At 60.8% G+C, this 14,380-nt stretch overlaps 1 protein-coding gene across 1 annotated transcript in view; it reads left to right on the top strand.

Moving 5' to 3' along the window:
• Window positions 1–14,380, top strand: part of LOC133752336 (transmembrane protein 132B) — a 374,345-nt gene that overhangs the window by 159,967 nt on the left and 199,998 nt on the right. Inside the window, exon 3 of the mRNA XM_062182828.1 lies at window positions 13,492–13,638. Within this exon, the coding sequence (XP_062038812.1) occupies window positions 13,492–13,638 (147 nt within the window). The remainder of the gene's footprint in view (window positions 1–13,491; window positions 13,639–14,380) is intronic.

The following is a 14,380-nucleotide window of genomic DNA, read 5'->3' as shown; positions in this document are numbered from 1 at the left end:
GAGGTGAGGCTGGCGGTGAGAGCGAGGGCTCCAGCCTCGGGGGTCTGTGTGTGTGGCCAAGGTCCTAGGTGGAGGTGAGGCCGGCGGTGAGAGCGAGGGCTCCAGCCTCGGGGGTCTGTGTGTGTGGCCAAGGTCCTAGGTGGAGGTGAGCCCAGCGTGAGAGCGAGGGCTCCAGCCTCGGGGCCCGTGTGTGTGTCCGAGGTCCTAGGTGGAGGTGAGCCCAGCGTGAGAGCGAGGGCTCCAGCCTCGGGGGTCTGTGTGTGTGGCCAAGGTCCTAGGTGGAGGTGAGGCTGGCGGTGAGAGCGAGGGCTCCAGCCTCGGGGGTCTGTGTGTGTGGCCAAGGTCCTAGGTGGAGGTGAGGCTGGCGGTGAGAGCGAGGGCTCCAGCCTCGGGGGTCTGTGTGTGTGGCCAAGGTCCTAGGTGGAGGTGAGGCCGGCGGTGAGAGCGAGGGCTCCAGCCTCGGAGGTCTGTGTGTGTGGCCAAGGTCCTAGGTGGAGGTGAGCCCGGTGTGAGAGCGAGGGCTCCAGCCTCGGGGGCCCGTGTGTGTGTCCGAGGTTCTAGGTGGAGGTGAGCCCAGCGTGAGAGCGAGGGCTCCAGCCTCGGGGGTCTGTGTGTGTGGCCAAGGTCCTAGGTGGAGGTGAGCCCAGCGTGAGAGCGAGGGCTCCAGCCTCGGGGGTCTGTGTGTGTGGCCAAGGTCCTAGGTGGAGGTGAGGCTGGCGGTGAGAGCGAGGGCTCCAGCCTCGGGGGTCTGTGTGTGTGTGGCCAAGGTCCTAGGTGGAGGTGAGCCCAGCGTGAGAGCGAGGGCTCCAGCCTCGGGGGTCTGTGTGTGTGGCCAAGGTCCTAGGTGGAGGTGAGGCTGGCGGTGAGAGCGAGGGCTCCAGCCTCGGGGGTCTGTGTGTGTGGCCAAGGTCCTAGGTGGAGGTGAGCCCAGCGTGAGAGCGAGGGCTCCAGCCTTGGGGCCCGTGTGTGTGTCCGAGGTCCTAGGTGGAGGTGAGGCCGGTGGTGAGAGCGAGGGCTCCAGCCTCGGGGCCCGTGTGTGTGGCCAAGGTCCTAGGTGGAGGTGAGGCTGGCGGTGAGAGCGAGGGCTCCAGCCTCGGGGGCCCGTGTGTGTGTCCGAGGTCCTAGGTGGAGGTGAGGCCGGCGGTGAGAGCGAGGGCTCCAGCCTCGGGGGTCTGTGTGTGTGGCCAAGGTCCTAGGTGGAGGTGAGCCCGGTGTGAGAGCGAGGGCTCCAGCCTCGGGGCCCGTGTGTGTGTCCGAGGTCCTAGGTGGAGGTGAGGCCGGCGGTGAGAGCGAGGGCTCCAGCCTCGGGGGTCTGTGTGTGTGTGGCCAAGGTCCTAGGTGGAGGTGAGCCCAGCGTGAGAGCGAGGGCTCCAGCCTTGGGGCCCGTGTGTGTGTCCGAGGTCCTAGGTGGAGGTGAGGCCGGCGGTGAGAGTGAGGGCTCCAGCCTCGGGGCCCGTGTGTGTGGCCGAGGTCCTAGGTGGAGGTGAGGCTGGCGGTAAGAGCGAGGGCTCCAGCCTCGGGGGCCTGTGTGTGTGGCCGAGGTCCTAGGTGGAGGTGAGGCCGGCGGTGAGAGCGAGGGCTCCAGCCTCGGGGGCCCATGTGTGTGTCCGAGGTCCTAGGTGGAGGTAAGGCCGGCGGTGAGAGCGAGGGCTCCAGCCTCGGGGGTCTGTGTGTATGGCCGAGGTCCTAGGTGGAGGTAAGGCCAGCAGTAAGAGCGAGGGCTCCAGCCTCGGGGGTCTGTGTGTGTGGCCAAGGTCCTAGGTGGAGGTGAGGCTGGCGGTGAGAGCGAGGGCTCCAGCCTCGGGGGTCTGTGTGTGTGGCCGAGGTCCTAGGTGGAGGTAAGGCCAGCAGTAAGAGCGAGGGCTCCAGCCTCGGGGGTCTGTGTGTGTGGCCAAGGTCCTAGGTGGAGGTGAGGCTGGCGGTGAGAGCGAGGGCTCCAGCCTCGGGGGTCTGTGTGTGTGGCCGAGGTCCTAGGTGGAGGTAAGGCCAGCGGTGAGAGCGAGGGCTCCAGCCTCGGGGGTCTGTGTGTGTGGCTGAGGTCCTAGGTGGAGGTAAGGCCAGCGGTAAGAGCGAGGGCTCCAGCCTCGGGGCCTGAGTCTATGGCTGAGGGCGGTTCTCACGGCACGCGGATCTTCCTTGCCAGGGCCTCTTTGCGGAGCTGAGACGCTCCATGCCTGGTGCTGCTGTCTGCTGGCCAGGTGGTTCGTTTGTCCTTCAAGATGGCTCCCTTTCTTTCTGACTCAGCGGCAAAAGACACATCCACAGGGCCTCAGTTTTCAGCCCTCGGTGCTGAGAGTGCAGAGGGGAGACCCCATCTGTGGTCACCTGGCCGGGCCAGCGTGGCAGGCTCCTCCTCGCGCTATCATCGTTCCAGGCTAACCCATGGCTTGAGAGGAGCTCTTGGCAGAGGCTGCCTGTTCCGGCCTGCAGGTGCCCGGTGGGAGAGGCACGCGGCTCCCAGTGGTTGATTTATCAGGGGGGACCTGGTTCGCTAAATTCCAAGTGTTCTCCTTCTTCACACCTTGAAGGTGCTCTGGCGCTCAGGGTCGGGCCAGCAAGTGCCAGGCACCAGCTGCGCCTTTGGGTTGTGCGCCCGACAGAAGGTGGTCAGGAGTGTGTCCCAATCAGCATAGCACAAAGGACATTCTGGGTGCTGCCAGTGTCAGAACAGCCGCTGGTTAACACTTGATCTTAGCCAGAATGGACCCCAGTGGGGCCCGCCTCAGGCCGGTGGAACTGTGCCCTCTGGAGCCTGGGTCCTGGCATCTGGGGCACAGGTGATTCCCATGGGCTTGGACTTGGCAGCCTCTGCTCCACTCCCTGGCTTTGGCAGTGCTGGGGGCGTCTCTTCCTGGGCGTCATCGGCCCTCAAAGTCTCACATTCATGGAGCACCCAGCGGCAGGTGGCGCCTTGGTTAGAGACCCTTTGCTCTGCCGGTGTTGACGGAGCTCCTCCCATTTGGCAGGCACAGTTTTCAGCACCATGGATAAAGCAGGAATGAAAACACAGAAGCCTGCTCTCTTGGCCTGACACAGGGGTGGGCATGGGGGGCCAGACCAAGGGACTGTGTGTAGGGACTGGGGGTTTGAGTCCAAGGATGACGATAAAGCGGGCAGCCCGGACAGAAGGTCTGGGGTTGGGGGGACCTGTCGTTTTAGGTCAGGGCCTGGGAAGGGGTCAGAGAGGCAGTGTCCGCCCAGCAGCAGGTGCAGGAGGGGACAGGTGCTGTTTCAGAAGCCCCCACGGAGCCAGGGTTCTGTTCCTCACCAGTTAGACGAGCAGCTACTTTCATGTACACAAGATACACATTTTTATGGGCATTGCCATTCAAAGCTCCAAGGGTGTGATGGGGGACTTTTTCTTTAATCTGAGAATATTTGACTAATTGAAGTTAACCCACTGAAAATGAAAGCCAAAGTTCATAGGAAACAGTGAGAAAAATAAAGCTTGATTCAGAGCTTTTCTTCCTTAAGAAATGACATTTAAGGTTATTACAAGTGTGATTTGATTTCATATATTTAACAATTTTTATATTTGTTATATGAGAGCTTGGGAGGAGGAGGAAGAGGAAGATCCTCCATTCACATGTCCGTTCTTCGAATGTCTCCCACAATAGCTGCGACTGGGCAGTGTCTCCCATGTGGGTGACAGGGACCCTGAGCCAGGAGCTGAGCCGGGTGCTCCAGTGCAGGCCCCAGACACCCTGTACGTGGATCCTAACCACAAGGCCACACGCCCTTTGCTGTTCCATCGTACATTAAAGAGAATTTGGGCTTAGGAGCTCCCACCCTGTGACACACAGAGCAAGGGTCGCGTAGTGTGTGTGTGGACCATTTGTTTTATTTTTCTCTAGTTTTCTGTAACTGCTCAGTATTGCGGTTTCCACATCCCATTTGGCCGCGTCAGCAGGCTCCCCAAAGGATCCGTTTAGCGGAATATCTGAGGGTCCCGTCATTCCCTGCAAGAGCGTCACCGCGCCCAGCCGTCCCAGCTGCTGGCCTCGAAGCACTGGCCACCTCGTTTCTTTCTCCTCCTCACTGGGTAACTGTCGATCGATACCCCCTGAGCAGTGCCGGCAGCACAGCTCTGCTGGACTTGTCCGCTCCTGCATGCCGTCCGGTTCTCAGCCCCACTCTGCAGTCGATGTGCATAGTCTCTGCGCTGGTGATCGACAGAGCACGGCCAGTCAAGATGGCAAAGACACTGCCGCTCTGGTCCCAGGGCCTGCCTTCTCCAGGGGCCGGCTCCTCAGCGAGTGCTTTCATTCCACTAACTCACCCTTCTCTGTGTAACCTTGACCTCCGGGATCCAGATGCAGTGCACCCCTATGGAAATGCATAGGCAAGTTTCTTGTGCGTGTCAGAAAGTGGCTGGTACATAATGAGCCGAGGACGGCCCTGTGTATCAGCCCCAGGCTCATTGTCCCCTGTGCAGCAAGCAGGGCCTGTTAGCTCACCAGTGCTGGCAGCAAGCTCAGTTTTACACGTGGAGCGCTTTATGTTGGCTGGTTGGCTGGTTGGTTTGAGAGGCAGTGTTACAGATAGAGGGGGGCAGAGAGGGGTCTATGTCTGCTGGTTCACTCCCCAGATGGCCGCAATGGCTGGAGCTGGGCTTCTTCCCAGTCTCCCTTGTGAGTGCGGGGACCCAAGCACAGAGGAGCGGCTGGGTCATGAACCAGTGCCCATGTGGGATGCCGGTGCTGCAGGCAGAGACTTAGCCTACTATGCCACAGCTCCGGCCACTTGGAGTGCTCTAAACATAGCCCCGATCAGCAGACTTTGACCTGTTTTCGTTCCCTGCAAAGCTGTGCCTGGTGTTGCGTGTTTGCCACGGGTGAGACAGACCCGCTGTGGCTGCCCTCTGCTGTTCTCCGACTCTGAGACGTCCTGGCACGCTGCTGGGTGATGTCACCTGGACATGGAAGCCCCTGCCCCTGCCCTCCTCCCCTCCCCGATGCCCCTCCCCGCGCTGTGTCATTGGGAAGGTCGCAGGCTGTGAGGGAGTCTCCCTGCTGGCAAAGCTGCCTCAGTGATGCCCCATCACGCCCGCTGGGCGCTGCTGCCACCTTGTGGTCGTGTCTCCCCCATCGGCCCCTAGTGGCGGTGAGGCCATCAATCTTTCCCATGGAGCTTTACATATTGTAGCTTTAAAATAACAGGAGCTAAAAATATCACCAAGCCTAAAGATAATTCTCTAAAACAAACTTAATGAATATTCAAGACATGGATTTTTCTGGGCTTAACTTGTTCTAACAAATATATAATCTAAAATTAGGAAGGACTTGGACCGAGGGCTGAAATTTAGGAACAATTTTATAACATGCTTAAGGGAGAAGCAGACATGTCAGTGATGGGCTTTGGGCTCCTGTGTTTGACCCCCAGCCTTCCTCCTCTGTTATAACTTGAGCTTTCTTTTGGGAGGTACTTCTTAACAACCCCTCCATGTGAGTAAGGTGGACGAAGGGATGGTCACTGACTAGCTAAGCCAACAGACATTGTCTCTCCACCTTTGAGGTCACAGTTATTGGTCCAAGGTCAATCTGATTCAGCCGATGAAGGTCTAGATTCAAGATTTTTGTTTTGAGGGAGAGAATCCTGCTTTCCTTTGTGGATGAAGATGTGAGATCTGGAACTATGGCAGCCATCCTGTGACCATGAGAAGACAGTTCACTGGAGGACAGAACTCCCACACATGAGAGCTGGACAGGGTCAGGAACTGGCAGGATCTGGAGCCCGGCTGACTCTGTGTGGCCCAAGGCTCCCACCGCACATCACACTGAAGCACCCACTGTCTGGCCCCGCCCAAAGCCCCGGGCAAACAAAGATACTCTTTGCAGGTAGGCCATTTCCGTGGCTCAGAGGCAGCTCCTGAGAGCTGTGGGCCGAGACTAGCCCTGTCTTTGGCCACGGTTGACCTTGTCCTCACATGCCCACTGTGTGAGCAACCAAACCAGCCACGTATCCCCCAGAGAGCTGAGGCTCTGGGTCACATGTAGCTGTCTTACAGGTAAGACAGAAAGATGCAGGTGTGCACTGAACAGGTTTCCCTGTTCCCAGATGTGTGGTGGACGCTGTGGGCCAGGACACCCATGAGGGGAGAGGGATGGAGAAGCCGTGCCCGTGCCCCGTCTCTCTGTCCCTGTTGGGCAGGCTGCCTGGCATCCCCAGTGTGCAGCAGCTGCCGTGTCCTCTCTCTGCCCCCCAGCGGGGAAGCTCCCCTGGACTCCACACTTCGCGGCAGCCCAGCCCCCAAGGTGTTAGGGTGCTTTGCTGCCCTGAGAGCCCAGGGTGCAGGGGTGTGGTTTGCTCAGTCATGGCCCAGGTGTCAGGTAGCCCGAGAGGAGCCGGAGAGCGTTGCCTGGACACACAAAGGTGAGAGCTCTGTGAGAGACATGGCCGGTGCTGGCTGCCGGGATCTGCGCTGGGAAGCCCTCTCCTACCCGTGAGACAGAGAAGATAGAAAGAAAGTCCTTCTGGTTTCGGGCCACACTCAGCCTGCAGAGGTCACGGCCACAGCGTGATGAGTGCTTAGTGAGAGGGAAAAGGCAGGAAAGTCTAGGGCTTGGTGCCATCGTGGCTTTGCGTGCCGTGGGGGGTCTGGGGAAGATTGCCCACAGGTGAGGGACAGCTGTGTGCACGGGAGTGTTTGCAGAAGTGAGCACACCTGTGGTCCTGGAGCCTGCAGGGTTGCAGCTTTGGTGCGCGTTGTCAGCACCGCCCACGCCCACGCCGGCCCTCGCTTTCCTCCATCACCCCGTCCACACCCATGCCATCCACGCCCACGCTGGCTCTGCTTTCCTCCATCACCCCGTCCACACCCATGCCATCCACGCCCACGCTGGCCCTCACTTTCCTCCATCACCCCGTCCACACCCATGCCATCCACGCCCACGCTGGCCCTCACTTTCCTCCATCACCCCGTCCACACCCATGCCATCCACGCCCACGCTGGCTCTCCCTTTCCTCCATCACCCCGTCCACACCCATGCCATCCACGCCCACGCTGGCTCTCACTTTCCTCTACCCCATCCACACCCATGCCATCCACGCCCACGCTGGCTCTCGCTTTCCTCTACCCCGTCCACACCCATGCCATCCATGCCCACGCTGGCTCTCGCTTTCCTCTACCCCGTCCACACCCATGCCATCCACGCCCACGCTGGCCCTCACTTTCCTCCATCACCCCGTCCACACCCATGCCATCCACGCCCACACTGGCTCTCACTTTCCTCCATCACCCCGTCCACACCCATGCCATCCACGCCCACGCTGGCCCTCACTTTCCTCCATCACCCCGTCCACACCCATGCCATCCACGCCCACGCTGGCCCTCGCTTTCCTCCATCACCCCGTCCACACCCATGCCATCCACGCCCACGCTGGCCCTCGCTTTCCTCCATCACCCCGTCCACACCCATGCCATCCACGCCCACCCTGGCCCTCGCTTTCCTCCATCACCCCGTCCACACCCATGCCATCCACGCCCACCCTGGCCCTCACTTTCCTCCATCACCCCGTCCACACCCATGCCATCCACGCCCACGCTGGCTCTGCTTTCCTCCATCACCCTGTCCACACCCATGCCATCCACGCCCACGCTGGCTCTCACTTTCCTCTACCCCATCCACACCCATGCCATCCACGCCCACGCTGGCTCTCGCTTTCCTCCATCACCCTGTCCACACCCATGCCATCCACGCCCACGCTGGCCCTCACTTTCCTCCATCACCCCATCCACACCCATGCCATCCACGCCCACCCTGGCCCTCACTTTCCTCCATCACCCCGTCCACACCCATGCCATCCATGCCCACGCTGGCCCTCGCTTTCCTCCATCACCCCGTCCACACCCATGCCATCCACGCCCACGCTGGCTCTCACTTTCCTCTACCCCATCCACACCCATGCCCACTCCAGCCCTTGTTTTCCTCCACCCCGTCCACGCCCATGCCACCCACGCCGGCCCTCACTTCCCTCCACCCGGGACAGCTGTGTGTGCACGAGGTGCTTTGCTGGGTGGGTCGCTGATAACCGTGACGATGATGCCTAGTACTTGCAGCTGAGAGGCTAAGCCGAAGCCAGCGGGCCACGCCTCAGCCCCGAGGGAGAGGATTTGCCGCCGGGTTTTGGACTCTCGGCATCCACAGAAGCTACTGTAGTGTGGGTCTTGGGAGGGGTGATGGGTTTTTCTGCAACTGGAAAGTCCACTCTTGGGGGAGGTGCCGGCCCCAACATGCCTGCTGGAGCCAGCGACAGCAAGAGGGGCTGCAGGAAGTATCCGCTTTCTGGAGCCGTCCCCTGCGCCTGGGAGGTCAGCACAGGAGCCCCTGGGGACCGTGTTGCTGGGGGCAATCCCGGGGAGGCCTGTCCTGCAGGCAGCTTCCCGGCGGAAGTGCGGTGCTGGGTGTGGGAGCAGGGAGGGCCCGGTCCTCAGGCTGGCCGGGAAGAAGGTGGGGTCAGAGAAGAATGTATTCATTCCCCAGCCTCGGTGCTAAGCAGGGGCCTTGCGTATGGACCCTGGAGGCTGGGGTGGGCAGTGGGAATTGAGAGCCCGTGGGAGGATGGGGGCAGAGGGAGAGGTGCCCTGTGGGCCACCCTGGAGGGCAGCTGCTGGCTGCCTCTGGGAAGCAGAGTGAATGAGTGGCTCCTGAGAGGGACGCTGGGCTGCAGATGACAAGGGAAGGGGTGCCTGCTGCTGAGGGCCCAGCAGTGTTTAGCCAGGAAGGCATTCCTGGAGCTGTAACCCAGCCCAGCCAAAGCTTTGCTTTTGTTCAGGATCTAACCTCAGTGACTGCTTCTTGGCCTTTGGCTAAGGTCGAGTGTAGTGGCCTCAGTGAGGTGGTGCTGGCCTGGTGCGCAGCCTGCAGGCCCTGGCGTGGTGTTGTGGCTGCCCACGTCCAGGTCAGGGCCCTGGGAGCAGCAAGTGTCTGTGGCAGGCACAGGGACCGACCTCGCCTGCTGAGGCATTCAGACGCCTGCGGGGATTGCACCTGCCATGCAGCTGTTGCTCCGGCACCTGTCTCGCCGTCAGGACAAACAAAGCGTGCAGAGGAGGCCATGGGGGTGAGGCTGTGAGTCTGTCGGATGTCACATGACAGTTCCGTGACGAGCAGTGAAGCCTCCCACGACTGGGGACCGAGCCCTGTTTCTGGATGAGATGAAAGAGATGGCAGTGCAGACAGGGCTCGGGGGCTCCTCTACCGCAGGATCTGGCACTCAGGCCCCAGGACTCACGTGGAGAGAGGACGGCCATCAGGGCTCAGTCGGGGAGCTGCAGAGGCAGTCTGCAGGTGTCTGTCGGGGGGGGGCGGTGCAGGGGAGGCTCCCTGTGCGGGGTGGGGGGGTGAGCCAGAGGGGAGGGGCTGGCGCTGGTGGTGGGGGTTGGGAAGTCACCGTCTCTCCATTTGGGCGTCGAGGACTGCGGCACTAACTCTGGCCGTGGGCCGCTGGGTGGGAGCTCCGTGAGGCAGAGGCTGCCATGACCATGGTGAGTCCCGGTAGAAGGGAGGTGGCTGATCCTCAGTGGGAGGGGCTCTGGAACGTTCTCCCCCACAGCCCCTTTGGCAGCCAGACAGAGGCTGGGAGCGGGCATGGAACAGGACGCCTCTGTTCCTGGCTTGCATAAATTAATTCCTGGCACAGGGAGATGGCAAGAAAGGCAGCCTGGCGTGAGCAGCACACACAGCCGTTGCACTCAGCGGGACGGACGGGTGAGGAGTGGCGCCGGCCTCTGGAGGGAGATGGCTGCGTGGGCGGGGGTTTCTCGGGAGGTGCCGAGTGTGAGAGCTCACAGGTGAATGTCTGTGTCTGGGCAGAGTGCTGAGGAGGGTGGCGCAGGCAGCAGGGCTGTTCTGGAAGGAGCCCTGAGTGTCTGCGTCTGCTTCAGGGACAGGTGGCCGCTTCAGGGCCTAGGCACACCCTCCCAGCCCGGACTCCCCACTTCCAGCCAGGACTAGCCCCACCTGGCCAGGACTCCCCCTCCCAACCAGGACTCCCCACCCAGCCAGGACTCCCCCCTCCCAGCCAGGACTCCCCCTCCCAGCCAGGACTCCCCCTCCCAACCAGGACTCCCCACCCAGCTAGGACTCCCCCCCCCACCTCCTAGCTAGGACTCTCCCACCCAGCCAGGACTCCCCCCTCCCAATCAGGACTCCCCCTCCCAGCCAGGACTCCCCCTCCCAACCAGGACTCCCCACCCTGGCCAGGACTCCCCCTCCTGGCCAGGGCTCCCCCCTCACAGCCAGTACTCCCCCTCCCAACCAGGACTCCCCACCCAGCCAGGACTCCCCCCACCCAGCCAGGACTCCCCACCCAGCCAGGACTCCCCCTCCCAATCAGGACTCCCCCTCCCAACCAGGACTCCCCCTCCTGGCCAGGACTCCCCCCCACCTCCTAGCCAGGACTCTCTCCACCCAGCCTGTACTCTCCACTTCTGGCCAGGACTCCCCACCCAGTCAGGACTCCCCCCCACCTCCTAGCCAGGATTCCCCCCTTCCAGCCAGGACTCCCCACTCCTGGCCAGGAAGCCTCCTCCCATCCAGGACTCCCCCCTCCCCACCAGGACTCCCCCCTCCATGGCTCAGGATTCTGCCACTGGGGCTTCCTCCCTAGGGTCTTTGGACTTTGATAAATCCCTTTTTTTTTTGACAGGCAGAGTGGACAGTGAGAGAGGGACAGAGAGAAAGGTCTTCCTTTGCCGTTGGTTCACCCTCCAGTGGCCAGCACATCGCGCTGATCCGAAGCCAGGAGCCAGGTGCTTCTCCTGGTCTCCCATGCAGGTGCAGGGCCCAAAGACTTGGTCCATCCTCCACTGCACTCCCAGGCCATAGCAGAGAACTGGCCTGGAAGAGGGGCAACCGGGACAGAATCTGGCGCCCTGACCGGGACTAGAACCCAGTGTGCCGGCACCGCAGGTGGAGGATTAGCCTATTGAGCTGCGGCGCCGGCCGATAAATCCTTTTTAAAATTTCAACCACTCTTGGGAGATGTCATTCACCTGTTTTTCCTGCATTTTCTTTTTTTAATGGAAATAAAATTCCCAAAATGTAAATTTCAGCATTTCAAGGTAAATACTTCAGTGGCACTTATTTATTAATATATTTTTAAATTTTTATTTATTATTTGAAAGAATTACACAGAGACAGAAATACAGAGTGATTTTCCGTTTGTTGGTTCACTCCCCAAATGGCTCCAATGGCCAGGGCAGGTCCAGGTCGAAGCCAGAGCCAGGAGCCTTTTACAGGTCTTCCACGGGGGTACAGGGGCCGAGTGCTTGGGCCATCTGCCGCTGCTTTCCCAGGGATATTGACAGGGAGCTGGATTGGAAGAGCAGCCGGGACTCAAGCCAGTGCCCATATGGGATGCTGGCGCTGCAGGTAGCAGCTTTCCCCGCTCCACCACGCAGCCGGCCTCACTTCACTGGCGCTTGGCACATTCACAACATGTGCAAACACCTCCTCTGTCTGGTGCCAAACGTCTCGCCACCCCCAAAAGGCCATGGGCAAAGCAGTTTGCCCTTGGCTGCCGGCCGTCGGTCTCCAAGGAGTGCCCTCCTGCAGGCTCCATGCAGGAGGCCTCGTCCAGCGCGGTCTTTTGTGTCCAGCCTCTGTGAGCCGGCGTTGCGATTTCAGGGTGACCTTTGCTGCACATCTTTGTACCTCGTTACTCCTCCTGGCTGAGTCATGGTCCGGCGTGCACACTGACCACTTTCTGTGTGTCCACGCACCAGCCGGCAGGGCTGGGAGTTATCTCTACCGTTTGGGTGTTGTGACTGGGGCTTCCCGGAGCTGGTGTTTGTGGATTTATCAGAGTGCTTGGTTGCAGCTCTTGGAGAGACACCAGGAGCGGAATTGCTGGTTGTGTGATGAGTCTACGTTCGACTCGCAGAGGAGCTGGCACAGCATCTGCCGCAGCGGCTGCAGCATTTCACGTCTCACCCTCACCGGTTCTGTGTTTTATTTTAGCCGTTGTGATGGTTGTGAGCGGTGTCATTGTGTTTTTAAAACATTTTTATTTATTTGAAAGGCAGGGAGTGGGAGGGAGCGAGGAAGGGGGTGGGCAGAGAGAGACAGGCAGAGAAAGGTCCACCCACTGGCTCGCTCCCCAAGTGCCCACAGCAGCTGGGCTGTACCTGGTGAAGCCAGGATCCGTGAGCTCAGCCCGGGTCTGCCACGTGGCTGGCAGACACTCAAGCACTCGCGGCATCCTCTGCCTCCCAGGGTGCACCCAGCAGGAAGCTGAGGGCCTGCGCGGTGAGACATGCCGTGGGCATCCCAGGCAGTGCCCTGACTGCTGGCCGGCCTCTGCCCCTTGCTGTGGCTCATCTGAGCTCTCCCACGTGCTTGTTGGCCGCCTGCGCGTCGTCCCTGGAGAAACGTCAGGAGACGTGGCCTTCTCTGAACTGAGGACTTGTCTTTCTGTGGTTGAGTGGTGGGAGTTGTTGGTGTGTGCCGGGCCCTGACCCTTGTCAGACAGATGCGTGAGCGCTGTGCCTCCCGGCCTGTAGGTGTGAAGTGGACTCCGTCATCTTGGAGGGAGTCTAGGAGGCCGCCCTTGCCGGCTCTCCTCACCTCCACCTCCTCCACGTGATGGTTTCCTGCCTCTGTACTATTTCTGTTCCGTAGGAAAGGGAGCCCAGAGCTCTGCGGGCTTCTCTCACCGGCGAGCCGGTGACCTCACTGCCAAGCATCACTGACCACATCCCTGAGGTCCAAGCTCGCCCCGGGGGTGGGTTTAGTATTTATGCTTAGTTTGTACCTTTAGTACTTATACTCAGTACCCACACTTAGTGCTTGTGTTTAGTACTTACCTATAGTACTTATGCTTCGTACTCACAATTGCTACTTGTGTTCAGCTAAGGCACAGTGAGCAGTGGGTCCTCTGTGGCCTGCCTTCCTCCTGCAGGCTCTCTACAGCTGGTACGTCCGAGGCTGCGCGGAGCCCCCGCTGGCTGTCACACAGGACACGCGTCCTGGGCAGTAGCAGTCTTAGGGTCACTCAGCAGGGACAGAGGGATGACGCCCCAGCCTGAAGTCTGCTTGGCTTTCCTCAGTGGGCAGCCCCTGGTCCCTTGCGTTCTTCCTGGAGGAGCCAAGTCGTGCACACGATGCACCAGGCAGTACCTGGCCGCGTTATCCCACCAGGATGTGACGCTGGCTGTCCCTTCCCTGTCACAGTGTGGCCGTCGCAGCCGCTTCCTGGGCCGGCACAGGCCCTGCAGGTGAGCAGCAGTCCCCATGGAGCCCACCCTACGTGTCCATGCCATGAGCACCACGCCGGGACCTGCAGCAGACAGGGCTGCTTCCCCACGTGTGATGAGACAGACACCTAACGAGCAGAGGCTCCGGCTCACGAAGCCCGCGGCGCACTCCTTGTTAAAGGAAAAGCATTTGCTGCCGGGGAGAGGGGCCGGGCATCGGACACCTCTCGAGGCCTGCCCAGGTGCCCGACTGAACCAGAGTGCCTTACCCGTGTCGATTTCTCTGCCCACAGGATCAAGGCGGCTGCAGGCGTGCGGATAACTGCAGTGAGGGTCAGCGAGGAGGACCAGTGGACCGTCCAGGAGGAGATCGAGCAGGACGGCGCGCAGACCACGGCCAGCCTAGCGTGTGTGGGCCGTCCCCCGGACGTGCAGAGCAGGTATGCAGCGCTGCAGCGGGCCGAGTGCTGTGCATGTCCGTGGGACTGAGAGCTCTTGGCCCAGCCCGGCATCCGGCTGGGGCAGCTCCAGCGGGAGGAGCCGTGGCCTGAGACCCTGAAATCGCCTGAGTTCACCTTTGTCACAGTGCAGAGATGGAGACCTGTATTTTAAATTATTGTTATTACTGCTATGGAAATGCCCCCTTTTAAAAAAAAAAAAAAAACCGAGAAGACAGAGGGTGGCTAAAGCTATCAGCCGTCATCCCTTGGCACCTAAACATTTTGCTGATGTCACGCCTGGGACCGGTGCCCAGCCTGCACTGCCAGATTGGGTGAGGCGCCGTCGCTGGCTGGCAGCTGTCATCTCCGGCACGGGCACTGGTTGGAGTTGGGGGCTGAATCTCCTGGGGGCAGAGAGCGGTTGGTGCCGAGGTCCTGCCCTGGCTCTCCCCTGCGTTGCCACAGCCATCCCAGGGCAGTCTCTTGGTCTCTCTTGCCTTCCACTGAGCACCCACCTCCTGTGGGGCTGCTCAGGTGGTGGGGGTGACGGGTGACACCAGACATGCCGGCCACCTGATTCAAACTCCTCACCCAGGAGGAGGCTCAAGCCTCCTTCTGGCCTCCGGGTCCCTGCTGGGTCTGTTTCTGGCCACTCTGTGAGATCACAACCCCTTCTCTCTCTTCTCCAGCTCAGGAAGTCTCTGGGGTCCACAGGATACACAGCAGAGGCAGCCCATGAATG

Source organism: Lepus europaeus, chromosome 23 (assembly GCF_033115175.1).
Source record: "Lepus europaeus isolate LE1 chromosome 23, mLepTim1.pri, whole genome shotgun sequence".
Taxonomy (NCBI): Eukaryota; Metazoa; Chordata; class Mammalia; order Lagomorpha; family Leporidae; genus Lepus; species Lepus europaeus.
Note: the sequence above shows the minus strand (reverse complement) of the source record. Positions and strands in the feature narration are given on the sequence as shown.